General features: G+C 31.6%; 1 protein-coding gene across 1 annotated transcript in view; it reads left to right on the top strand.

Annotated features, from left to right (window-relative positions):
• The window catches only part of LOC107454327 (uncharacterized), a 71703-nt gene that overhangs the window by 29379 nt on the left and 15005 nt on the right, over positions 1 to 27319 (top strand). The window contains exons 16-27 of the mRNA XM_043040848.3: positions 1495 to 1849; positions 3494 to 3654; positions 3739 to 3820; positions 3907 to 4006; positions 8847 to 9058; positions 12480 to 12584; positions 14887 to 15063; positions 18116 to 18209; positions 21936 to 22028; positions 22763 to 22931; positions 23740 to 23819; positions 25862 to 26011. Coding sequence (XP_042896782.2) covers positions 1495 to 1849; positions 3494 to 3654; positions 3739 to 3820; positions 3907 to 4006; positions 8847 to 9058; positions 12480 to 12584; positions 14887 to 15063; positions 18116 to 18209; positions 21936 to 22028; positions 22763 to 22931; positions 23740 to 23819; positions 25862 to 26011 — 1778 coding nt within the window. The remainder of the gene's footprint in view (positions 1 to 1494; positions 1850 to 3493; positions 3655 to 3738; positions 3821 to 3906; positions 4007 to 8846; positions 9059 to 12479; positions 12585 to 14886; positions 15064 to 18115; positions 18210 to 21935; positions 22029 to 22762; positions 22932 to 23739; positions 23820 to 25861; positions 26012 to 27319) is intronic.

Below are 27319 nucleotides of genomic sequence, written 5' to 3'. Positions count from 1 at the left end.
TTTTTTTTACCTGAAATAATAATTGTGTGAATGTATTTTATGTAATTATGTGCTTCAATTAATCGATACACGTCATTAGTTTCGTGAATTTAGTAATGAAAAATGCAAAAAAAGTTAAAATAAATTCAAGCTGACTAGATTTTGGTCAGGGTTTCTACTTGAGCTATTAGAATCATAATATTTCAAGACCTGAAATCTGATTTTGTCAAACAAACAATAAAATACCATCTGAAACTATTTTGGATTTTTTCCTAGCAAATGGCAGCAATTCCTAGCTAATGTCTTCATTGTTGAGAAATGATGAATTCATCAAAGTATCCACCTAAATATTATGATGAACGTTTATGCAATACGCATAGACTTTTAACGGGACATTTCAATATGATAATCGAAAAATGATCTAGAGATTCATTTAGGGAAAATAAAAATAGTGTTACTTGATTTTCATGAAAAAACCACCAGCCATAAAAAGTATTGAGATCTTGTGGAATGTTTGGTAGAGTCGTTTAGGAGATTTGATAGTGTCGTTAAAAATGGAACATAATGGAATTAAGTTTTACATCTAGTTTTTATGTATTTTTATTTTGTTCTTTGTTTTGGAAATATTTTTTTTCCTTTCCCTTTTGTTTCTTTCCTCCCCTCGCGGATAATTTCTAAAAATGGATGTAGACAGTTTTGGAAACGAAAAACCTCAATTAAAAATTTTCTTTACCCATAAATGCTCGACCAGAAATTTTGAGAAGATGCAAAAAATGCTTTTGCGAAAAAAGGTGGTAGCACTGTTTAAATGAAAAGGACATTTTCTTGTGTTACCTCCCACTTTAGAATTTTTTTTAAAAAATAAAAAGGATTGCCCAGTAACGCCAGATATAGATGTTAATATTTTTTTTTATTAATTGTTAAAATTATATTATGGTAATCAGAACTATTTTGTTTCTATAAAGTAAATATAACACGCATGACTTTTCTGCAAAAAAATTATTCAGCTTATAAAAGAAACGTTTGACACAATTGGAATAAAATTTTATTTCTTTCCATAAAACAATCGTAGTAAAAATTGCTCGCATTACATCTACCCTTTGTTTATATGTATAGTTATGTTCATTTTGAACCTTAGGTGAATTTTGTCTTAATAATGCATCAAATTTAGATGACAAAATAAAAAACTTTTTTGCACTAAGTATGAAGGAAATTAGTTTGTTTGCTCTCAATTATAAGACATGACCATACATGAAAATTTACATTTTTAGATTTTTTTTAAAGATTATAGTATGTCGAAAACAGTTAATGACGCATTTACTCCATTATGTGTTTTGAAATATTGAATGCCATATACCCTTATTAGATATTTGACTTGTAGGATGACGCAGGAAAAAACTATCTCAGATTTGTGAAGTTTAAAACAGTGCTTCGAACGTCATTGGGTAGTTTACTTCAGTTTTTATCTCAATGGATTTTAAGTGGCAATTTTTGAAAGTGTTCGATTAGGCTTAAACTATGAAACTGACGATTTTCGGAACATTTATCATTTATATTTATTTATTATTCAAAGCAAAACTAAGTTTTGGAAAAACTGCCGATAGGCATACTCGGAATGTTCACGATGTGCTTGATATTGTGCAAAATGCTATGAAAGTGATTGAAACCGCGCATAGTTTAGGCTTAAATAACGATTTTTGGCTGAATAGAGATGTGCATGACAAACTGTTTCAAAGTAAACTTTTAAATCTGATACCTGTCTTCATAAAAATTTCTAAAAATGCTCGAATTAAGAGATGTTTGCAGGATTTGTGGTATCTGAAAGAAAATCTACATTTTCGGGATTTTGAAGATTCATGGGCATGGAAAAGTAAGTACCGAATATTTCATTTTAAAATACTTTTGATCTGAATACATATATATATATATATATATATATATATATATATATATATATATATATATATATATATATATATATATATATATATATATATATATATATATATATATATATATATATATATATATATATATATATATATATTATATAACAAAATAAATAAGTACAAGAAAACATGAAGAAAGTTAAGAAAAACAATAAGTTATACAATATTACAATATCAGAAAGCACTCTTTTTTGCGGATATAATCGTGTGGGCTGATGAAAAGATTATATCGTTTATTTTCCAGTTTTTAAAAAAAAATTTCATCCTTTTTTTCTTCTTTTATTTCTAAAATCAGTTGTTTGTTATATATATATATATATATATATATATATATATATATATATATATATATATATATATATATATATATATATATATATATATATATATATATATACAGTCGGACTTCTATTTCACGAACTTCCAAGAACATTTTGAAAATTACTTCGCAGTTATAATTTTATACAGCAAATAAATGCAGTTAAAATTTTATGCATAAATTTAGCTGTTTTTAGTTGAAAATGTATGATAGCGTAACACTGGATAATGTTTTGCTCTATTCTTGTTTTCCATGTGGATTTCTTTTATGGCTAAGATTTATAAAATAGATAGTAGATACTAGTTTACAAGATGTATCAATTGCTTTTTTAATTATGTCTAGTGTTTATGAATTTAAAACCTGTTTTTTGTTGTTTAGGTATTTTAAAAGGCGATTTCTATTTAACGAATTTTTCATATAACGAACTTATTATCGGGATTTAGTAACTTCGTTAAATAGAGGTTCGACTGTATATATATATATATATATATATATATACTTGTGGTTAGGATGGTGACCCTGTTAGTTGCGCATAAATAAAAATAAATATTTGTCAGAAAAATAACATTTGCAAATGATATTGTCATAACTTCAACAACTACAATAAATTTTTTTCCTGAAGCTTGGTGTTCAACTTAATACTGTATCGACTTGTGACAAATCAAATTCGAACTATTAGGAGCTAATTTGAAAAATCCGAATTTACTGGGAGGAAAAAAACGTCACAAAATCTTCCGCGGCATTACGGCAATAGGATATTATCTCACGACATGGTCATAGTTTCACTCTAATTTTGTTGCTGCAGAATGGTTGCATGCAATGAATAAATCAAATAGTCCTATTTTGGTGTTAAGATAAAAATCCGAATTCACCGGAGCAAAAAAAAAAAGAAAAAAAAAAAAAAAAAAAAAAACGACACGAAGTCTTCCGCGGCATTAAGGCAATAGGATATTATCCCACGACATGGCAAGAGTTTCACGTCAACTTTTTTGTTGCAAAATAGTTGCATGCAGCGAATAAATCAACCAGTTTTTATTTAGATATGGAGATAAAAATCCAAATTTATTTTAAGACCAAACATTGCTTTTCTACCGATTAATTACCGATTACAATTGTTTCAATATGCATCGACACTTGTTTGGTAACTGTAGCTCCCTTTACGAATCGAAATTCCTTTGAGTTCATACAGACTTTAGCACATTAAATTACTTAATAAATTTTATCAATAATTATGTACGCATTTTAGTGATAGATTCATTTGGAAAGCCGGAAAGTGGTTTCTTGGAAGGAAATCTTAAGTGGGTCGGAAATTTTGATGAATGTAGAAATGCATACGCCCCCAAGAAGAAAGGAAGCGATGCTGGTGGATATCATGGGCATTATTGCAACTTGAAACTCACCCTCATGGTAAAGGTTTAAATTTAAATCAAATTAAATTTTCATTTATTTTTAAATATAATGAGAATTTGATTATGTTTGTCGTGATTCCAGGATACTTTACCAATGAGAATAGGCATTTGTTTACCAGAAACTTGTAATCCATCTGATTTTGAACCAATTTTGAATATTTCAAGTAAGTATATATTGTTTGTTCTTTTAACAAGAGACGTTCATGCAAATGTACAAATGATAATGTTTTTTTTTAACTTTATTTTCTAGATTTAATCCCTCCATTTTATAAGCCAGACATCAAATTGAAAATTGAGTCTTTAACATGTAAAGGTCCACGAATTATTAGTAAAGTTGGAATCATAACAATGTAATTGTTCTAATTTATTATCTTGGTTCTTGTTTGGTTGAATGTGCGCAATTTTCTTTTTTGTTATTAAATTGTGTTGATACATTATTTTTAATACTTATTATCTTTTTTTAAATTTTTTTAAAAATCTTTTATTATTAAACGAAAAAGATCATATCTATACATAATAATAAACGCGGCTGTGTGTGTGTGTGTCTGTAATCACAATATATCGCCCCAGAAGCCTCGCCCAGGCACGAAACTCGGCACATAATTGTGTTTTGACATAATGAAGAAGTATTTTTTTTCTTTTTCAAAAATTTGGATTAGTTTCTTAGTTATCAGTCATTTTGTAAGAAAATCTATGCTTTTTCGTCTTCAAAGAGCCATATTCAAGAAACTATTAAAAAATGCATATACTTTTCTCCACTCTTATAAATGTATGCTAATGCGAACCTTACAATTGAAATATTAATTTTCGACAACTTAAACCAATGATATACGAAGGAATTAGTAATTTAATTGTAAGATTCGCATTAGTTTACATTTATCAAAGTGGATAAAACTTTAACTTTTGTACTAAAAATGTGGCAACATATTAGATACGTAAATAGAACGCTACGCTTTGATATATTTATCGCTGTTCATAATTGTTATAATAAGTTTTTCTTCTTCTTCCCACGCTCTTTTTTTTTTCTTAAGCGAAGACGATAAGGTAAAATTATACTTGAGGATGCCCCTTGGCGAAATTGGTGACTTATGTTTGGCGCTATTCCTGCTTGCGCGGAACACCGTGGTAACAGAAATAACGGCCAAAACATAATGATATTTCAAAAAACATTGGAAATTTCAACAAAACATCGGATAAAGCTTGCAATGAACCCAATATAAGCAAAATTAATAAATCCAATAAAAAGGATTTTGAATCGAAGCAAAGATTAATGGAGTAGGTGCAGAAAGAAAAGGAAAAAAAAAAAAAAAAAACAACTCACTTCTTCATTAAGCTTGAATATACTCAGATTTAGGTGCACAGAATTATCTAATAACAGTTAGATACTGTCTAAATTTATCGTGAATAGAATCTGTGTACCTCCATCGTCACATAAATTCGGCGAAATATGAATCGAAAATGGCGTTTGTGGTACCGATCTGGTGATGACATTTTTTTATAAAGTCCCTTTTTATGACTGCCCACATACCTTCGATCTTATTGACCAGAAGTAAAAGTAACCTTACCAGCCGGTATCTAACGAAGAACTAATGGACCTCTGAAATTACGCATACCGTTGAACATTAATAACGCTAAAATCTAAACCGTTGAGAATCACGATTGGGTTTCAACATCACCCAGCTTGGCGATCAACCGCGATCACAACTTGGCGAGAATCAAGGGGCACCCTCAAATATAGTCTACCCGACGTTAATTTTTGTAGCGATATAGAAATAGAAATTGATACCATAAAAAAATTATAGAGAAATAGATACCATAAAAAATTATTTCGTTTTCGTGTTCTTTTCATGTATTTAAAGCAACTTTTGTATGCTTTTACAATTTCTGAGGCCTTTTTTTAAGAAAAAAAAACAAGTCTCCACCTGATAGTTATATTATAGGTTAGGTTACCATAGCAAAGTTACATCTTCAAACATCCTCAAGAGCTATAACACATCTGCAGCAGAACTGGATATGAAGACAAAATTGCAGGACAGAAACACTTTAATTGTCCACTAATCTTCAGATTTCCTGCTATGTTTTAAAAAACTTTATTTGTGGAAACCTTTAGCGTGGCGGACAGATGGCCGCCTTAGGCGGCTAGTAATATAATAAATCTCATAAAAATTTAAATCGTTGTTTTATAAATAATCAAATGTTATTTGAAAATAGTTTCCTTATGATGTGTGATGCTTTAATATATGGATAATTCAACTCCATTTATATGCATTATTTGGCATTATATAAACTTAGTAACGTTTACTACAATGTAAAAACTTATCTCTACACTAAAATGGTGGTAACTACTTTACAGCAGAGTGGTGAAGTGGATCTGTGGTAGCTAAGAGGATAGAGCGGTTGCCTCCCAATGAGGTGCCCCGGGTTCGAATTTCAGCGATGGCTGGTCGATACGAATTTCGCTACGAGCTCGCACCAACCACAGTACTGAAGTAAAAAGTCGTCAGGTGTAGACGGATCACAGTTAGAGTCCCCTTACCGTTTGGCTAACTGTGTGAGGTTTTCGTGGTTTTCTTCACCATGTAACGTAAATGCGAGTTAGTCCTTTCAAAAAAACCTTCTCGAGGTTCAAATTTCTCCCAACACTTGATCCAGGAGTTCCCTTGTCTTTTTGATTTGATTCAAAATTATAAGGTTACCGAGTAGAACATTGGTAGTCGTAAACTCATAATTGGGTCGGCTGCTCAACAACGGTTATAAAATGAAATAAAGCGGTGAAGTGAAATGCCACACATAGCTCTTTCGGACCGAGGTGTTTCACTTCATTAAAAATGTTCTTTTACACAACTTGGTGTAAAGTAGTCGGCACCATTTTTGTTATTCAGTAAAACTAATTACAGTAAGATATGATACACATAAGAGTCTGTAAAGTTATTTTTTCGATGCAATGTAAAGCAAGAATCATTCATTTAGGGGATGCATGCATTAAATTTTTCTTAAAATAAAATTAGTAGTGAACCAAACATACAGTTTCAACAAAAAGAATATTAATCTGAATTCGAAAAAGGCTTAACAAAACGAAAGCTGATAGAAATGAAATATTACAAAATGCTTTTAATACAATTGACAGATTTATGTACATCTTGTTACAAAAAAAAATTATATTTATTTTACAACTAAAAACATAAATATTTTCTTATAACAATTTACTTCCGTAGAATTTGGAGCATCGTGCGAGACAAAATCACCTTCTCGATTATAAACTAAAATTATCGATCGTCTGACTTTTTAAAAAACTAATGCTTAGATTGGCGTCTAGTAAAAGCATTTAAGTTAAAAGCATTTGTTTGAAATAGCGCACAATTTTTAGAGTTTTTCAGCACCAAATCAGGATTGGCATTACACCATTTTTTACAGTATAATAAGTACAATATTGGCTTATTTAAATTTCACAATGTACCGCAGGATATTGTGAAATACACGTAAAGACATTATACATGTAAAATAAAATTTCATATCATTTATACCCCATAATACAGGATGCTTCAAAGAAACATGGTCAACATAAAACAGCAAGTTAGGCCTATAAAAAGGATAAAGAATCACACAGAAACATAGGTACATTGTATTGTACAAACATATTGTATAGGGTCGCAAACGCTATCCGAAGCCACTAGAAAAAGTTGCTAAATTATACGTAATATACAACATCAATAACCAAAAATCATTTTACATCATTTTATTTTTATTGTAATTCCACAAAGGTACGCATTTATGTCTAATTCAAGTGCAAGAGATGCTCAGAGGTTTGGTTTGATGCTGCAATGCACTGTCCACCATTTGAGCATAGCATATCCTTCTTGTATTAGTGGTAGTAAATGTATAACATGTGTGGTATTGCAGTAAAATGAAATAGTGGTAAATGGTTTTAGTTTACTGTCTTTGCATACATTTGTCATATACTGCCATTGCATGCATTTGTCATATAGCGTATAAATTGTAATGCTATATATAGTGTATGCGATTCCATGTTCCTATGTGATTTTTTATTCTTTTGGTGTGCATGGTTTATTCTTTAATTTCGCAAATGATTTTTTTAAGCACTCTGCATACACCAGGTGGTTGCAAAAGTGCGTTCCCGTTTAGAAACGTAATGAAATAGCATTAAAAAAATTATTATTATTATTTTTTTTTCTTCAATCAAGTATTTCCCCCCCATTTTTTGTAATAGTAAGTCTCTCAACGTTTCCCCTCTTTTTTTGTATAGATATTGTATGCTTTATCAGAGAAAACCATAAAGACGGTTTTTATTTCTATTACATAATGAATTTTTTGCCATTTAATTTTTCTTCAGATAACTGATTATACGAAAACCTGCCTTGATTAGGTTATGTAAAGTTGGAAGGTTTTTCTTTTTAACACCCTAAATATTTTCTTTTTAACACCCTAAATATTTTCTTTTTAACACCCTAAATGTTTACTAAATATTACTAAATAACACCCGGTTGAGAGACATGTGATGGACATACTAATTTTCTCCCGACTGTTCGCTTATGACTATAGCCTAGATACTGAAGTTCTTTTATTGTTAATTTAAATAAAATATGCGCATCAATGAAATAAAATAGTTATTTAATAGCTACCACATGACTTTTTTTTTAGAAATACGCCATTTTTCTGATGTAATTATACGTTTCTGTGACTTAAAATTGCTATAAAAGCAAACAAAATATTACTGCTAGAATAAATCAATGTTTTTACCTTTCTTCCACTGCTTTAAACATAATTCACTTATTAATTTAAGCACAATTGCTGTAAACATAATTAAATTATTTAGTTTTAATTCAAGTATAATAAACTAAATTTAACTTCGTTCAAAAGGAAAATGTTTGTAATCGTTAATTTTGCTGACATTTAATGGCAATTACCTACATAATTGCCATTAAATGTCAAACTCTAAGGATATAAATGTTATTTCAGTTTTGATGAAGTAGTGTTGATAAGGTCTTGGTAATTGAATGTTTTAATTATATCTTTTGAAAGCCATATTTTGTTTTTTACCTAAATTATTTATCATTAATTTTCTTATAACTAAGCAGGGAAATGAAAGAACTATGGTTTTATTCTTTTTTGGAGTAATAATTACTATGCATTATTTTCTTTATTGTTAAAATTTTGCATTTTACTTTTTAGAAGCATCATATCAGTGTTTATCCTTTTGGCCATTTTGGGCAGTACTGTGACAGCATATAAAAATTATAACAATGCGAAACCCAAGGAAGATCTAAGGCGATATGAAGGCGATTTGAAAAGTGTAGCTGTTAATTTTGATTCAGAAAAATTAACTTATGGAATCCCAAAGGTTCTCTTTGTTTTTAATGATGAAATACCTTCGACAATTTTGGGTAAGATTCTTTCATTCCTTATCAAATTAGTATCTAAATTTGATTTTGTATTGTTTAATCTTTATTTTTACGTGCAGCATTGTCGGATTTCCAAAAAATGATTAATAATTGAAAAAAAAAAAAAAAAAAAAAAAAAAAAACAGTAAAAAACGCAAAGAGATAGAAATGTACGGTTTGTTCCGTTCTGCTTCGGAAACTAGAAATTTATTATCATATAACTTCAAAATTAGAATACATTTAGTCAACAGATGGCATGGCTGATTTAAAAAAAAATATGTAAGATTATTTTCTGCTGCATATCAGACTATTACAACTGAAATATTTGACAGATGGTTGTAGATTTGTCATTAAAATGTGCCATGAATAGTAGTAAATATGAAAGTACTGTTTTATAACTATTGTCAGTTGCACCATTTGTTTTTTAACTTTTAATTACTTTTAAAACTATAAGAATGAACACCTGGTTTTTGAAACATATCGCTGCCAACTATACTTTTCTATCTTTTTTCATTTTTCTTTTCTTTTCTTCTTTTTTAAATTTTTAGTTATTTTAGGACACTTGGAATATGCAGATATTATGTTTTTAATGTTTTGCTTTTATAAAAAAAGCTAAGAAATGTAAATCATTGAAAAGTTTTATATGAAATATTTTACGTACTTTAAATACACACATAATTTTTTAAAATTTTTGTTATTCAAACTTTTTTACAATAAAAATAGAACGTTGAACAAAACTGTTAACGATTTCTTTTTCATTAAGCAGGTATAAATATCTTTTTTTTGAAACATTAGATTATATATATTTATGTAAATCTTAAAATATCTGATAGGTAAAAATAATTTTTTCGTCTGTTTTTATGTACTAAAATTTGCACTAGAACACATGTAAATTCTGCAGCATTAAAATTTGAATTTACATTTGAAAGTAAAGAAAGATACCTCAGTAAAAAATATTGATTTAAATATTCATAAGCAAGATTTATTTAATAAAAAAATAAAATCATAGGAAAATAAACAAACCGTGCTAGATTTATACATAATAAATTTATATATCTGTAAAATAAATGTATAAATTATTGAATGCACATTTTTCGTGCAGGAGAAAAATAAATAATCAATAAATCGGCATCAATCAAAACTACGAAATCGTGCACGAAACTGAACAACCTGCACCAACAATTTTTTTTAAAATGTTCTAATTTGTTTATTATTTGTTGCTTTTCCTGATGCCTTTAAGTTATTAAATTAAACAAAGCTAAATAGCTAAAATATAACAATTTTATTTTTTAAAATTAATTATTAGTAAGTTTATTTAAATTTAAAACAATTGTTTGCCTTATTTTATTTTGTTATTGCGATACATTATTCAGAGAAAAGGAAAAAACAAACTTATTTTTTAGCAAAATTACAGTGTAGACGTAAAATATGCTAGAATGACTTGTGATCTTATAAACAACAATGATTTTACAAATATCTTTAAACACCATCAATTATATGATACACCTAATGATTTGTTTTTTTCCTTCCTATTTTTTTTTTTAAAAAAATATAAAAGCACAAAATAATTTTTTTCTGCAATGATAATTAAAAAGTCAATTCGATACTTCATATTAAATACATACAATTTCTGGAAGACTGTATGCATAAAAATGCACTATAAATTTCGTATAATCTCTTCCTTTAAAAAATAAAAAAAAATTAAAGCTTACAATTAATTGAAATAAAAGATTAATTTTAGATTTCAAAACATAATTTTTTTAAAATGATTATCATTTAAAAAATCTGAATGATGAAGCATCTTATAAAATGATCTGTCAAAAATGAAGGACTAATCAGTCGATAAGTTACATCATACGAATCTAATTTAAAATCGATCCAGTAGTGACGATTTCCTTTGTTGTTCTTACTGATGCCATTTGCCAACCAGCAAGCTTAAGTGAAATCAAGCAAATTTTGGAGGCAGATGGTGCGTTTCTTGTTTTTTCAGTGGTGCCCTCTATGACCAAGAATTCGATTACGCCACGCACACGTCATAGCCCGTTTTACAGCTCAATCATACTCCATTCATTCATTCACAGACCTTAATTTTGACCTGACAATCAATCTCCAATTCAGTATCTCCATAGGTTTTGTTTTGTTATGGGAAGTTGGTGAACTTTGCGACCCCTACAGATTTAACTTGCCCTAGTCACCATTTAAAACACAGGAATTCTTCGGCGGGCGGGATTTGAACTCCCGTTCTCATGAACGCGAGTCCAGCGTCCTACCAACCAAGCTATCCTGGCCCTACTATTTCCATTAAAAAAATGACACAAAACTTATGTTTTTATTGAATGGAAATTTTAAAAGGACAATTTCTTAAAGTTTTAGTTCATCATTATTATTTTTTAAAAAATTAAACTATTTAAATTTTTTTCTTGTAATAAACGAAAAAACTTGTAAATATATATTCCGACTAATAGTTATTTAAGTAAAGTTTATTAGGATAATCTTTAGTTGAAAATTTTGACCAGTAAGCTGCAAAATACAGTTTCGGAATTGGTTCAAATCCCAGCGCTGGCTGGTTGATCTGAATTATGCTCCCGGCTCGCATCGACTACAGCGACGACGTAAAATAGGCTCAGTGGTAGACGAATCATGCGTTGGAATCCTATTGCCATCGAGTTTACCATGGTAGGTTTTCGTGGTTTTCTTCTTCAAGCAAGAATGCTGTAGTGAAGCCAAGTAAACTCAGAATGAGGTCGGCTGTTCAACGCCGGTTAATGAAAAAAAATAAAATATTTAAATTTTAGCGCAGTAATATATAAGTATAATTTTTATCAGTTGGTTCATCGGATTGGCGGTATTTGATCGTTTAACCCCATCGAGTTAATACGTCCAGGCTCAAATGCGTTAGAAGAATAACTTATTGGTTGGTGTCTAAATCTGATAGTAATTCAGTATTAAAACATGTATTAGAGCAAAAATGAACTTTTTCCACATAATTTTCTTTATTCTTATCACTATATTAAATTTTTTACCTCAATGTAGAGTGTTTAATAAATATAAATAAGCTTAAATCATAAATTTATATTGTTTGTTAAATACATTTATACACAAATACATAAAACAAGGTGACCGCAAAACAATATGGTCCGTAAAAAATTTATAACATCAACGATAATTTATATTCATTTTATAAATTTCAGTGATAATTAAATTTTCCGCGTCGTTTCTATTTTGATAACGTTAAAAATTGCGTCATGACAGTAGATAATCAAACGTTTTTGTAATGTTTTTTTAAAGCGTTCTAGGCAACATTAATTAAAGGTTCCTGGAAAGATATTTCTATATTCGAGGAAATAAATTGACTTCCAGGGATTTTTTTATATTATTCTATAACTTATGTGTACCTTTACAATTAATAAATTAAACCCTCTAGGTCCTGAGCGCGTATTTTCAAGACAAGATTCGTTTAAGATAAGAAGAAACGCTGAAACAGTTGTTGTAAAACCTCTTTATTACTGCATTGGTCGAAAATTTGAAGGTAATTACAGATTAAATAATTATTTATGAAGTGTTTTATGATATATTTTTATAATTTTTAGCAGTCAATGACGTAACTTTTAAAATACAGGGTTATTCATAATTCCCTCCGCCTGTAAACGCCATTTTTCTTTACTACAACTAGCTTCAATGGTACATGTTACTGCCATCTATCGGCAACTGCTTAAATTAAAACATGAATAATTTCGGAATAATTTCATATGTTCTTTTTTGCCATATTCGTCTTCGTTTTTTTACTATATCGCTTCGAAACCCCGGAGGGAATTATGAATAACGTTGTATAATGATAGTTTTAAAATTTTTATATTTGTTTATTAAATTCTTTTTCATGGGTATTAAACAGTGTCAGCTCGTAACCTCTTTCTATAATCAAGTTGGTGATACTAGGTACCTTTTTTTGATAAATTTTAATTTTAAATTCATTTTTGGGAAGGAAAATAAATAATACAATTAAATGAAATAAATTACTTAAAAATTTATTAATTAAAATTTTTTAGGGCTTTATTCAAAATTGAGACATGCATTAAATAAAAAATTTGTTTCGTCTAGAGTTAAGATTTCTAGAACTCGTCTCTACAGGAAATAATTTTTAAGCACCATCTTTATTAAATCAATTTAAAAAATAGTTGGGGAGAGAAGATGTAACGGAAGTTACACCTTCTCTCCCCCACTTTTTTTTCACAGTAATAACGTCAATGAAGAACTTAAAAACTCAGAAATGACAATTTCTTCGAACTCCATATATGATTGCAAGACTGCCAATACTGCCACGCAATCGAAAAATCAACGTAAGCGTCAAAAAATTACAAAACGAGATTTTTAAAATTTGGCTTTAATACAGATGGCTTTATGATAAGCTAATTATTGCAATTTTTTTTTCCGAAAACAATTTTGTTTAATCAATTTTTTGAAACTAGTGGGCTGCGCCCACTGCTCGCTAACGCTCGCCAACCCCCGAAAATTGCTAGGCAATCTTATATGGTTTGCTTCGCAAACCAAGCTCGCTTCTCTCGCTACTAACTTAGGTACATTGCAAATGCACAAAATTCTAAGAATTCAAAACAATCATTCAAATCCATATAACAGCTTTTTTTTTAAAAAAAAATTACATCTTTTCTGTAAATACTAAGTCATTAAAATAAATTTGAATTCAAATAAATGACATGTAATTCGTTAAACCTATTAGATATGTGCTATAGTATAAAATCTTAAGATAAAATTTCTGAAACTGATATCTTTTTAAAAAGGTTAAAATTTTGGCTATAATTAAGTCTATTAGAAATTGAAATAAGTGAATTGCAATGGGAAAACCTGCATAAACAAATAAATTCTGGTAAAACAAATAAATTCGTGATATATATCAAAAATCGTCAAATAAATTCGTAATATATAAAAGCGAATTCCTGAAAAAAAGCGCTTTCGACAAAATACTAAAATAGGGATCTATCGACAAAGACTACTCAATTCTGCCTAGCTTATGCTCTCTCTGGTTATTTCAGTTTCCGTTTTCAAAAGCGCTATATGTTGAGCCATCTCAGCTAGATTTGGCATGCGACATTCTTAGCGGCAATCATTGGTCGATTTTCTAGCGTTGCCATTCGGGGAGTTGTAATGAGGCTTTTTTTTTGTCGCCGTGTAAGAGAAATATATATATAGATTATACTTTGGCGTTCATGACATTAACAATGGAAAAAAAAGTTGTCAAGCCATTCTACGGTGCGTAGCCAAATCTCTCAACAAAAAATAAGTACCTTTTCAGTACTTCTTAGGCACTCAAAAAATATTTTTAAGCACTATATACTTTAACAAAATGCAAAATAATTTTCAAAGACTTTATATGATCATGATAAAATAGCTAGTTTCTGACAAATAACATTTTTCTTGATCATATTAGCCGTTATAAAATGATCAAGAGATTTTTCGATTCGATATCAGAGGGTGGAAAATGAAGCTTGAAATAGATAATATCTTGCAAATGCAGCAGTTGCACATGAGTGTACTTGTACAACCATTTGTGCATGATTTTTTTTAAAAACTATAAATGACATTATTTCTAACTGTATGTAAGTTTTCATTTAATCACCTGGGGTTGTTTCTATATTGAAAGAGTAAAAAATTCCCGATTAAATGTGATGGGACATTAAACAGCAATTTTACACTTTAAAAAAGCAGAGAGTTGCAGTTATACTTAAAATTAAAACTTTTCTTAGTAATCTTTCATTTTATTTTCTTAAATTCTCAATTTTAATGACATTTCTTCTTATTAAACTATTTACTGATAGGTTTAATCTCCAAATGTGACGCATTTTTGAATTGTTTCTGTGTTTTCACAAATGGATCAAAATTACTGAACGCAAATGTTGAAGACGGCCAATTATCATGCATTCACGGCATTCGATTTCTAAGTATAACATGGGTTATCCTTGGCCATTTATATTTATCAATTCTTCTAACGGCAAGTAAGTATGAAATATATTAATTTTTACTCACCACTAAATTTTAATCTTTATAACAACTGTTGCTCAATTTCCATTTTTTAATAATTTGATATAAATCCTATCTCTGCATTCTATTATATTCATTCCAAAAAGAGATTAATTTAGGAAATTTTTTTTTATACATGAAATCATGACATGTGTTAAAAGTAGCGAATTAAAACCATGGGATTAGAAGAGTATTGAGAAGAAATTTGAGTGCATGCCAACTATTTACTTTAATTTGTCAACTCTTAACTTTGTTACGGAGTCAGACAGAAAAACGTACATTCTTTTTATACACCGAAGAGCTATTACATTATGACCACCCTCCATCTATAACAATGGGCTCGCCCAGGTTTTCATGGTTTCTCGCCCAGGAACAATGTTTTCATGGGGCACATTAGGACCCATAATCCTCATAGAACAATCCCTGACGTCTGTAAGCTACTTGAACACAGTTGCAGACCAGGTTCACCCATTCATGGCAACAGTTTTTCCTGTGGGGGATGGTGTTCACCAACAGGATAATGCACCATGTCATAAGGGTCGAATCGTTGAGGAACACTCCAGTGACTTTTAAGTCATGTCTTGGCCCTCAAATTCACCTGACCTTAAACCAATAGAGCATTTGTGGTCCTACTTGGAAAACCAAATTCATGCTGCCACGCTACCCCCTCGCAATGTGAGGGAATTGCAGGACCAGTTGGTGAGCGCTTGGTACCAGATACCTCAGACTACCTATCAGCACCTTGTGGAATCAATGCCACGGCGGGTGCTAGCAGTTTTGAGGGCTAAAGGTGGTCCTACATGTTATTAGCAGGGTGGTCATAATGTAATGGCCCTTCTTTGTAAACATGCTTTTATTTTGACGGATAGGGTTTTTTGACCATCAAAATATGGGAATATGGTATACTGTACCACAATCTGGTATACGGTGGGTTGGGCTGACATAAAGCCTAGCCGTTTTGATTGTGCGCCGTATCTTAACATATAGCAAGAAAACGAGAGCAATTTTACACAAATGGACATTTTCAAGGAGTAAACTTCCTTCCCAACTTGGACTGAGGGAATACCGTATGTATAAAAAAAGAGGAAAATTCGTCTTATCGAAATAAAGCAGCTTAGGTTATTAGCCAGAATAACCACCATGTTTGTATATGACTTGGAATATACGATGTTGTATATCATTTACCAACTGAAAATGGTGACATCAATATGGCACGATGTATCAATAATGACAACCTTCAAATCTATCCTGGACTAAAACTGCCTGCCATTAGCAAATAAAGCCTTACTAAGGATAGAGGAATGGTTTGCCATTCCATGACATACATCTTACTGTCCGAAAATCATACCAGTGTAGTTTTTTTCAGCATGATCAGAGATATCGTTCTTAAAATCCAACTTCATCTATTGATTCTTTGTGAATGAGTTTCTAGCACTTTTTGGTAATTGGTAGACTTTGTACAATCTAGGAGAAAATCTATGTTAAGTTTATCACCTGGGACGAAAATTTCTCATTAGTGATCCTTCATTAAAATCATTAATGAACCTTCTTTCTGCCAATCAGATTATCTTTCGTTGTTTTTTTCACCTACTGTCTTCTTTTTTTTACATCGTAAAAGCAACTTGTAAGATGAAACAATGGGACAGCCCACATTGGAAGCTGTCGACAGTCAAAGGAGAATAAGAAAGGAAGGAATTTTGGATGAAACAGTTGATCTTTAATCTTATTAGCATGGCATGAGATAAGAAAAGAATTTCTTCTGCAATATACAGCAATGTTGAGGCTCATTGATGGTATGGAAAGGATTCTGCTATGATAGTAAGTATCGATATCGTAAAGTATCAAGTAAGTATCGATAGTATCAAGTATCGATAAATTCTAAAAATCTATTTACTACCATTTTCAGAGAGAATGGGTGGTCTAAGTTGGATTTTCATGCGTGCTATTGCTAAGTTGGACGTCATTTACGTTGCATTGCTAAGTTGGACGTTTAGTTGCAACGTTGCAAATGGTTTTTGAATTATTGGGTGCACGCTATTAAGGCTGCTTTTTCCCCTGATCTCAATTTCCAAGAAAAAAGTAATGCGTTTTAACTATTCTGGTTATCATCTTTGAAAACCGGGATAATATTGATACAACTGACCTCTAAAGATTAGTAATGATAGTAAACAACATCATACATTCTAAATTATAGACAAACATGCTGGATATATCTTCTATTAACTGTAGTAGCTTTATTTCGGCAGAGCTATATTTCAGTATTGTAGTAGCTTTATTTCGGCATTACATTATGACCACCCTACTAATAACATGTAGGACCACCTTTAGCCCTCAAAACTGCTAGAACTCGCCGTGGCATTGATTCCACAAGGTGCTGATAGGTACTCTGAGGTATCTGGTATCAAGCGCTCACCAAGTAGTCCTGCAATTCCCTCACGTTTCGAGGGGGTAGCGTGGCAGCACGAATTTGATTTTCCAAGTAGGACCACAAATGCTCTATTGGATTAAGATCAGGGGAATTTTGGGGCCAAGACATGAATTGAAAGTCGCTGGAATGTTCCTCGAACTAACCCATGAAGATTCGACCCTTATGACATGGTGCATTATCCTGTTGGTAAACACCATCGCCCGCAGGAAAAACTGTTGCCATGAATGGGTGAACCTGGTCTGAAACTATGTTCAAGTAGCTTACAGACGTCAGGGATTGTTTTATGAGGATTATGGGTCCTAATGTGCCCCATGAAAACATTGTTTCTATGCGAGAAACCATGAAAACCTGAGCGAGCCCATTGTTATAGATGGAGGGAGGTCATAATGTAATGGCTCTTCGGTGTACTTCATAGTATCATTTGTAATGTTTTTTAACTACATTTGTATTTCATACGTTCAACAACTATTTACTACCTTTTTTGGTATTTTAATTATTTTTCATAAATTATTGCCTATAGTAAATCACTATATTTACCCTTTATTAACTTGTATTATGTCTATTATTTATATTGCTTTATTATTTTTTAATTTTTTAAGGAACTTACAAGGACATTTTACCGCGTATTGACAATTCATTTTTTCAAGTCGTACTTAACGCTTGGTATTCTGTAGACTCCTTCTTCGTATTAAGGTAAGAATTTTTTTCTTCTTACACACAAAAGAAATGAAGTTCAGTAAAATGATATGTGTTTTCAAGCTTTTTGATTAGTTTATTTTCCGCTTTTTTAAAATTTTAATTGTTTAATTTTCAGTGTGCTAAAAATAATTGCAACAAAAACATCAACAACGCATAATGTTTTGTTTAATGAACTGATTTTTGTGTTCTAAAATGCAGTTTTAACTATTTAAAGGGTTGGTCTAAGATATGCTCATTAATTGAGTTACAGAATGAGTTTAAAAATGAATTTAAAAATATATTTTTTCGTATAATCTTACTTTATCTGTCATCCGCTTTGATTTCATAAAGAAATAATTTTTCAAATATTACTAAAAATACGTAATAAAAGATAAAATCTTATAGTTGCTGTGAAAACGAAACAATACAGCTCATATCGGTGGTATCGATAATCGGTGGTTAAAAAATGATTAGTTTTGAATTGAGATGTTAGAAATAGGGCTATAGCAGCGTTTTGCCAATAATAATGATTACTCAGTATTTAGAAACAAATTTTTTTTGTTGATAGCAGCGTTTTGCCAATAATAATGATTACTCAGTATTTGGAAACAGATTTTTTTTGTTAATTGAAGCATCATTTCCAAAAATCTGAAATTTTTTTTCAAAAGAAAAAAAAATTGCCGTCTCACTTTTAGAATTTTTGTCATCAAGAACAATTCCGATTGCGTTTTGTTATTTTGCGAACTACACTGGTTATCATAAATTAAGGAAAAATCACAAAAATAGCGATAACTCTTTCAAAAGTAAGCCAAACCGTGCAAAATTTGCATATGTTGTCCACTAAGAGTAGCTGAGTAAAATTGCAATATGCAAATTAGTGGCGCTGCACTCGGCTTACGTCATCTGCCTGGAGCATAAAAGTCCAAGTTTGAGAGAAAGCACACAAATTTTACTGTGATTGCGACATTGAGAATCTGAGATAGCCAATTCGTAATAATGACCTCTAGGCATCATTTGCCTGAAGAACTACGATGGAGAGCCATCGGGAGACTAGAGGCAGGGCAGAGTCAATCAGAAGTGGCCAGATGGCTAAATGTGAGTCCATCTGTGGTTCATAGACTTTGGAGGCAATTTCAAACCACAGATTCGGCATCTAGGAGGTTCAGTCAAGGACGGCCAACTGTTACGACCAGTGCCGATGACCGATATTTGACATTAAGTGCACGCAGGAATAGAACCGCTACTCCGACACATCTTAGATCCTCTCTTGCTGCAGCCACCGGAAGGTTGGTGTCAACGTCAACTGTGCGCAGAAGGCTCCACGAAGGTGGTCTGTATGCGAGACGACCAGCCATTTGCGTGCCGCTCACATCACGCCATAGGAGAGACCGTTTGCAGTGGGCCCGACAACATGTCCACTGGACGTCAGATCAATGGAGGCCTGTTCTCTTTACGGATGAGTCCAGGTTTAGTCTAGAAAGTGACAGTAGACGTTATTTGATATGGAGAGAACCTGGGACCCGTTATCATCCATCAAACATCCGTGAAAGAGATGCATACGGAAGAGGCAGTGTCTGTGTTTGGGGAGGCATATCCTTAGGAGGGCGCACATACCTCCATGTCTTTCCAAGGGGAACCGTGAATGCTCAGGTTTATCGAGACAACATCCTTGATGCTTATGTGCGCCCATATGCCGGGGCAATTGGTGATTGCTTCCTGTTACAGGACGATAATGCAAGACCACACAGAGCTCGCATTGTTGATGATTATCTTCAACAGGAAACAATTACTCGCATGGAGTGGCCAGCTCGATCCCCGGACTTGAATCCTATCGAGCACGTTTGGGATGCTCTAGGGAGGCGTGTATCTGCCATCAATCCGCCCCCTCAGACCCTTGCCACGCTTGCAACTGCTTTACAAGAGCAATGGCTCTCACTTCCTATTGAACTGATAGACCGCATAATTGAAAGCATCACACATCGCTGTTTGTGCTGTATTGCTTCTAGAGGCAATCATATTCCATATTAAAGGTACTTTTTCTATTGCAAACCGATACTTCCAATTTGTTTATTTTATACATGTGCTAATTTCTATACTACTATTAATGTCTGATAATTTCTTTTTATGTTGTTTAATACCTTACTATGTGTTGTATATTGTGGGTAAGTTTCATAAAATTCCATGTGTAATTTCTTGAGTTATCGCGATTTTTGTGAATTTTCCTTAATTTATGATAACCAGTGTAGTTATAGCAAAAAAATAGGATAAAATGAGTTTCTAATTCTACTGAACGTTATAAAATATCTTCTAATTCATCTGGTATTTTGTATTGTGAATTGGTATTTTGATTGTATTGAATGCAAGGAAATATTTTGTTTCTTTTTTTTTTTAGTATTCTACGTATTTTACGACCAATACTATTTATAAGTTTACCTCTGAAAATAATTAGTCAGCCCTAAGGATATCATGAAAAATAAAATTTAATTCTCAATATTTTCGCCTCGGAACTTAAGAAACCACCTGGATTTGGTTAGGAAGAGAATCTACTGTTCGGCCATCAGGAGAACTCCCTCAGTCACCTGACTCACGCGATGTTCATTACTGAAGTTACGAAGATTGAACGTATTCATTTTAAATAGGGGAATGAGTTTGGCCGTTTCACATTGATATTGGTTAAGAAAATTATGTGTGATTCGTTTTCAACTCTTCCCTATTAGAAATTGTTTTACTCTTGTTTCTATAGCAGCTGACAATCTCAGACTTTCAGTCGGGAGAAGTTCTCGTGAAAGCTGAACAGTACATGGTTTTGCAGGTACGTCGCAGTTAGCTTTTAAGCTACTCTCTTTGGATTTGATCATACGTATTCACCACATTGCGGGGTTGCTGATTTCAGCGATTGATTAGTTGTTTCAACACTCCCTTCAAATTTTTTACAAGATTAAAGTCAGGTGATTTTTTTTCTAAGCTAGACAAGATGGTATAAGGTGTGAAAGCTCCACCTTATTCTATTTCGAATATAAGACTACTAGTTCCAAATTCGTCTAGCCCGTTGAACTTTGCTGCTGTCACCTTAAAAAATAGGGATATTGGCAGTTTACTAAATATGAAAATGTTGATTGGAAGGAAACACCTGATACCACAAACTTTTAAAAAAAACATGCTGGTTCATGTTAGTCATCACCTGGCTACCAGAATCACTAGACCCAATCAATTATCAGAACAGACCTCCCAAATATCACAGACCAATCACCGACTTTCCTTGAAATCTCTGGGACTGACTAATTGCTTGTTAACGAATAAACTCAGTGAAGTTTCAAATTTTTTAGAAAGAATATGAAGTAAAATAAGCATAATTTTTTTCTCCAATCAATTACGTAAGCAAAAGATGACTCGAGTTTTTTTAGATTTCCGATTAGTTTTTTATTTGTGATCTTAGACAACTTAGTTTTATCGGTATAAAACGAATTTTTTTTAAAAATATAAGTTCAAAGTGTAACATCAATGTTTGTCCTCAAAAATGAATGAATAAAATATTCTAGTTTGGTCACTAATTGCAGAATTGGAAAATGTATTGCAAAGTACCTGAAATTAGTATATACTCGCCTTGGTTTTAGTTATCTTAAAAATTATAATGTGAGTAATTTTTTTAAAGAAAAAAATGTGATTTATCTTTCAAAAGAAATTATTTCAGTTTTCAATATTTTTTGTTCGGTATGTGATGTACTTTTTTTTCTTTTTAAGTGGATTTCTCATGTCTTATTTATACTTTCAAGAGCGCACTAAGAGAAGGAGTGAAATAGCTTGGATTAATTTCTACTTTCACCGTTTCTTAAGGTATGCATAGACTGACTTATTTGTGTCACAAAAAACGTACTAATTAATTACACTGTCGGGGCTACGTTGCTAAAAATTCCTGATCACATAACGGTAAAAAATACTAGCCTCTTGAGTTCACATTTGTAAACTCCATTTTTACTGTAAAAATTTATCCCGTAATCTTTGCAGTTATATTTATTTAATTAAAATGATTCACAGTATTTTACAGTAAATATTACCATATATAACAGTAATACATACATATGCAGGCATGCGGCAATACATGTAGACAGTAGATATTACAGTAAAAATTACGGTACATTAGATTTTTTGTTTCACAAAACTTAACGGTGAAGAGAGTGCATAAAAAGTTAGATTTAAAATTAAAAACAATATCTTACTTTTCCATTTCTACGAAATATAAAATCCGAAACAGAGATCTTTTAATAAAAGTATAATATTATAGATAAGAATTTATTACTAAGTAAATACTATACTCCTAATTATTGTTCCCGTGACATTCTTAAATAATTCCTAAAATGTAAATAAATAAATAAACAAACAAATGGATAAGTAAATAAATAAATAAATAAATAAATAAATAAATAAATAAATAAATAAATAAATAAATAAATAAAACAAATAAATAAAATAAAGTATGGATTACCTCTATATTGCCCTAAGTTCTTCAATTATTAAGCGAAAATAAAGTAGTTACGTTATAGATATTTATTTTAAAATTTATTTCGTAGATTAACACCGATCTATATGATTGTCTTGGCTTTTTTTGCTACCGTTTTACCTTTAATGGGATCAGGACCTTTTTGGTATTGGTTTGACTTTAAAGTTGAAGAACATTGCCAGAACACTTGGTGGCGGAACCTCCTTTATATCAGTAATTTTCAGGATTTACTTGACCAGGTAATATGGCTTAATGATAAAGTTTCTATGATAATTTTTCATTATATTTCAAAAAGTTGAAATTTGTTTTGCATTGATAATTATTTCAGGACTCCTCTAGATTTAGAAATTAACTCTTATTTTTCCGAATAAATTTAATAGAGGCTAAAAAATGAATAAACAGCTTATTTGATTAAAAGCACTCAGCTTTACATCGAAAAATTTTTACTTTGAATAAAAAAGCAACCTATATTTTTAGAGCATTAATAATTTCTATGTCTATCGTGTTTTAAAAATGGTGTTACACATTTTTAATTCGAGGAGTAATTCTGATTTAAAATTGGTCAAAAATATTGCTTTTTGTGCTTTAAAAACGTGTATTAAATTTTAATATTGCGAAGAGCATTTTAAATTTGCACCACGAAACTTAGAATGAGTGAAACTTATAAACTAATGATGAAATTATGGAACTTATTACCAATAAAAAAAATGAAACTTAGACTGACTTTTAATGAAAGGTGCCTTAGTTTTAAAATTGGAAAGGATACCTTGGAATTTAATTTCACAAATTTGCAACGCAAAATCTTTATTTATAAGGCTTAGGTGGTTTTTGTCTATATCATTCTTTAAAATGTTGTCACATTCTAGGTATTCAAGTTGTATTTTTTCTCTAAAAATGAAGTTAATTTTATTTTTTTTAACGAAACTAAACGCGTCTTTTTTTGTCTGATTATTGCTATTCAATAATTTAATTAGATTACAGATATTTTAAATGTATGTTTATCGCTATGTTTTTAAATTGAAATATTAATAAGAAATTTCTTTGCAGTGCATGCCTTGGTCTTGGTATCTTGCTAATGAAATGCAATTCTTCATCCTCAGTCCCATATTTTTGATAACACTCTGGAGGTAAATTTACAAGGAACATTTTAAACTTGTACACACGCGAATGAACGGAAAACGACTAACGTGGTTCAACATAAAATGTAGACAATGAATTGAAAAATTATGAATAATAATAAAGAAAGTTAGCAAATTTGTAATAAATATGAAAAAATTCACTTTAAATTTTTTTTATTAACTCCAAAAATATTTTTAATGTAAAAAAAAAAAAGAAGAAGATGAATGCACACATTTATTTATTTAAAATATTTGGAAAATTTGGGAAGAGCACTTTTTTCTTCCGAACTTAAACTATAAAATTTCTACATTTTATATTTTATTTTATAACCGTCGTTGAACAGCTGATACAATTTTTTGAGTTTACCACTACTAATGTTTAACTCCGTAGCCTTGTAATTTTGAACGCAATGAAGAAGACAAGGGAACTCCTGGATCAAAAATTGGGAAAAATTTGCCTTCGTGGAGGACTTTTTGCTGGAATTAACCCGCATTTGCGTTACATGGAGAGGAGCCATGTAATACCATGAGAACCTCCGATAACTGAGGTTCCGATAACATGGTAATTCCATCGATTAGCGGAGAACTCCGATGAGAACTTCCGCCAACCGGTGGAATTACCATGAGAACCTCCACCGGTTACCCCGATAACTCTTTATTTAAATATGCTTCTTTTATCAATATTTTAAATAATTGTGCTAGAAAAACAAACCATAGTAAAAAAGTTGAAATTTTAAAGAATAATGAAATGCAATCCATGGCTTTTAGAAACTTAAGCGTCGTTCTTACTGAATCTTGTTTGATCATTCCTGCTAAAAATGCACCAGTCAAATTCCAATAATATCTAAGAGAATATTTCCCAAATTTTTTTTTAACATGATAAAGAAATTGCAATACAATTGGTGCAGCGTTAGAAAAATTGTGCATTAAAATGAAAGTTTGTTTTCAAAACATATTAATTCATCACAAAATCACGTGTTTATAACAAAAAGAGAAGGATGGAATATCTTCACTTTTCTCATAAGGTCGCACAGTGGATTTATAGTTAAACACGGTTCCGAGTAGATCACCAAAGTCCCCTATCACTGGAAGTGGTCAGTGATCAACCTGTGAAGGCTCAGAGGGTGCGCTAGATCGGTTTTCGTTTAACTTTTCTACAGCAAAGTGCTTGACATCGCGCGAAGCTTGTCGGGTCATCAAAGCGGGATAGCCATCCTCTCTACTGCGGATCAAAATTGCAAAGGCATATCTTCGGATCATACTTAGGGATATTTCCCAGACCATCGCCAACAGCCTATTATGAATCTCTAATGCGATGTAAATAAAGTACTACCACTACTACTACTACCACCACTACTACCTACCTACTTACTACTATTACTGCCACTACTACTACTACCACCACTACTACCTACCTACTTACTACTATTACTGCCACTACTACTACTACTACAGCTTATCTATAGATAAAACCTGACTAAAATTTTTTGCCTGTTTTCGAACGGCAGTCTCCGAACGTCTTGGCCCGAACTCCAGAAACTTCATGTTCAGGACGTTACTTACAAGAAAACGAAAAATGCGAGTACGATAATTCGAGGTTAGACTGTATTTTAGGTTATGAGCAGATTTTGAAGGTGTCACTCATTAAAACAAAGCCATTGAAATAATAATAATTTTCCACGCCGACCGGCCTGTGTAGGGGGCAGGGAACTGTCCTAGCATCAGAAAGGTCCTGGGTTCGAATTCCGGGCAAGCCATGGATGTTTCTTTCTCTCTCTGTGTGTTCTATGTCCTTTCTCCTTTGTGCGTGAATGTGACCCGCCCTATAAACGGGTTGTGGTTGCGTGAATGGCGTGGCAGAAGTCGAATTCCTGGCCATAGATGGCGCCACTGAAAAACAGGAACAATCGCACCTCCACTGCCTAAAACAAGCATACGACAAAAAAAGAAGTCATTTTCTATTTAAATTGTAATTTTTTTCTTCTAAAAATTAGGATAAAAGATACTAAAAATTTCCGACTTACTTTTAACAAATGTTTTATTATCTTTAGGTGGCCAAAAACGGGTTATTCAGTTTTAGCTCTATCTTTATGCGGTTCCTGGATATCAGGGTTCGTGATTACTTACTATTATGGATTAACCGCTGGTTCCATTAGCAATCCCAAAGACATAGCAAAAGATCCTGCTGGATATGTTTATAAGTGAGTCCAATAACTTAACGAGAGCAAGCGATGAACCACTGGGGAGTGTCAGTTACTGTCACGTGAAAAAACCAAAAAACCAAATGGATAGAGGAGGTACTAAATCAATTTTATTGACAACGTGTGAAGCAAAATTATAAAAACTGCTCGGAAGAGCTGTAATGCAGGCTTTAAGCCAGTGACGTAATGAATTGTACGCGTCATTTAAGGTAGTTCTAAAAATAGGCTTAGTCTGCTTTTTCTGAAAATGGCGCTAAACATCAATGCGGTGAAAAGTCAAAGTTTTAATGAAATGAAACGCATTTGTGGCCTAATTGTTTAATATTTAAAAGATAACTCCAATGCTGGATAATGTGGGCTCATAAAAATGTACAAAAACTGAGAAAAAGGCAGTGATTTTGAAAATTTTCATCTACGTAGTTTTGAATTTCTCATCACTCTGAAAAATGTCGCTAAAATGGCGATTTTTACATAAGTTTAATAATTTTTGAAATATTTAAGTTAATTATCAGTCCTAAAGCGCTCAGATAATTCTTCAAGGCAATTATTTGATATGTATAGTTTAAAATCATCGTTTTGCTTTAAGTGTAAGGCACATAAACTGTGGCTCTTTTATTTTTGTTAGCAACAGCGCTTTGGGAAACCATGTTTAGTCAATACACATTAATAAGCGTTCTAGTGGTACAACGCTTGCTCTCCGTCTATGTATTCTATGGTGAAAATTCCTTGTTTAGATGCTTTCCATCCCCCTATAAGTTTCGAAACACCCTGCATGAATGTTTGTTTGTAGGAAAGGAATAAAAAAAAATGCAAACATCATTAATGTAATCTTTTAAATATTTTTAAGAAAAAGAATCGTCTAAAGTTTAATACCTAACTATAATTTTATATTAACTAATGTTAAACCGATGAGAAAAAAAATCCTTTTGCAAAAGTTTCTTCCGACTTTTCTTAATAAACTATTTCGACGACATTTATGATCGATGCTAAAAAGTTTTCTTTGCACCTGTTGTTCAAACATCAAGTCTAGGTTTAGATTAATTTTTTTTATTTTCTGACCGGCGCAGAACTGCTGATCATATTTTGAGTTCACGACAACCAATGCTTCACGCCGTACCCTTGTAATTTTGAACCCGATCCAGAAGACAAGGGTACTCCTGGATCAAGAATTGGGAGAAATTTGACATTGTGGAGGACTATTTGTTGGAACTAACCAGCATTTGCGTTACATGAAGAGGAAAACCCCGAAAACCTCCCAAGGTTAGCCTGATGGCAAGGAGACTCTAACCCATGATTTGTCTATCATTG

Source organism: Parasteatoda tepidariorum, chromosome 10 (assembly GCF_982258835.1).
Source record: "Parasteatoda tepidariorum strain Cologne lab strain chromosome 10, Ptep-v5.0, whole genome shotgun sequence".
In the NCBI taxonomy this organism is placed as follows: Eukaryota; Metazoa; Arthropoda; class Arachnida; order Araneae; family Theridiidae; genus Parasteatoda; species Parasteatoda tepidariorum.
This window is presented reverse-complemented; position numbering and strand designations above follow the sequence as displayed.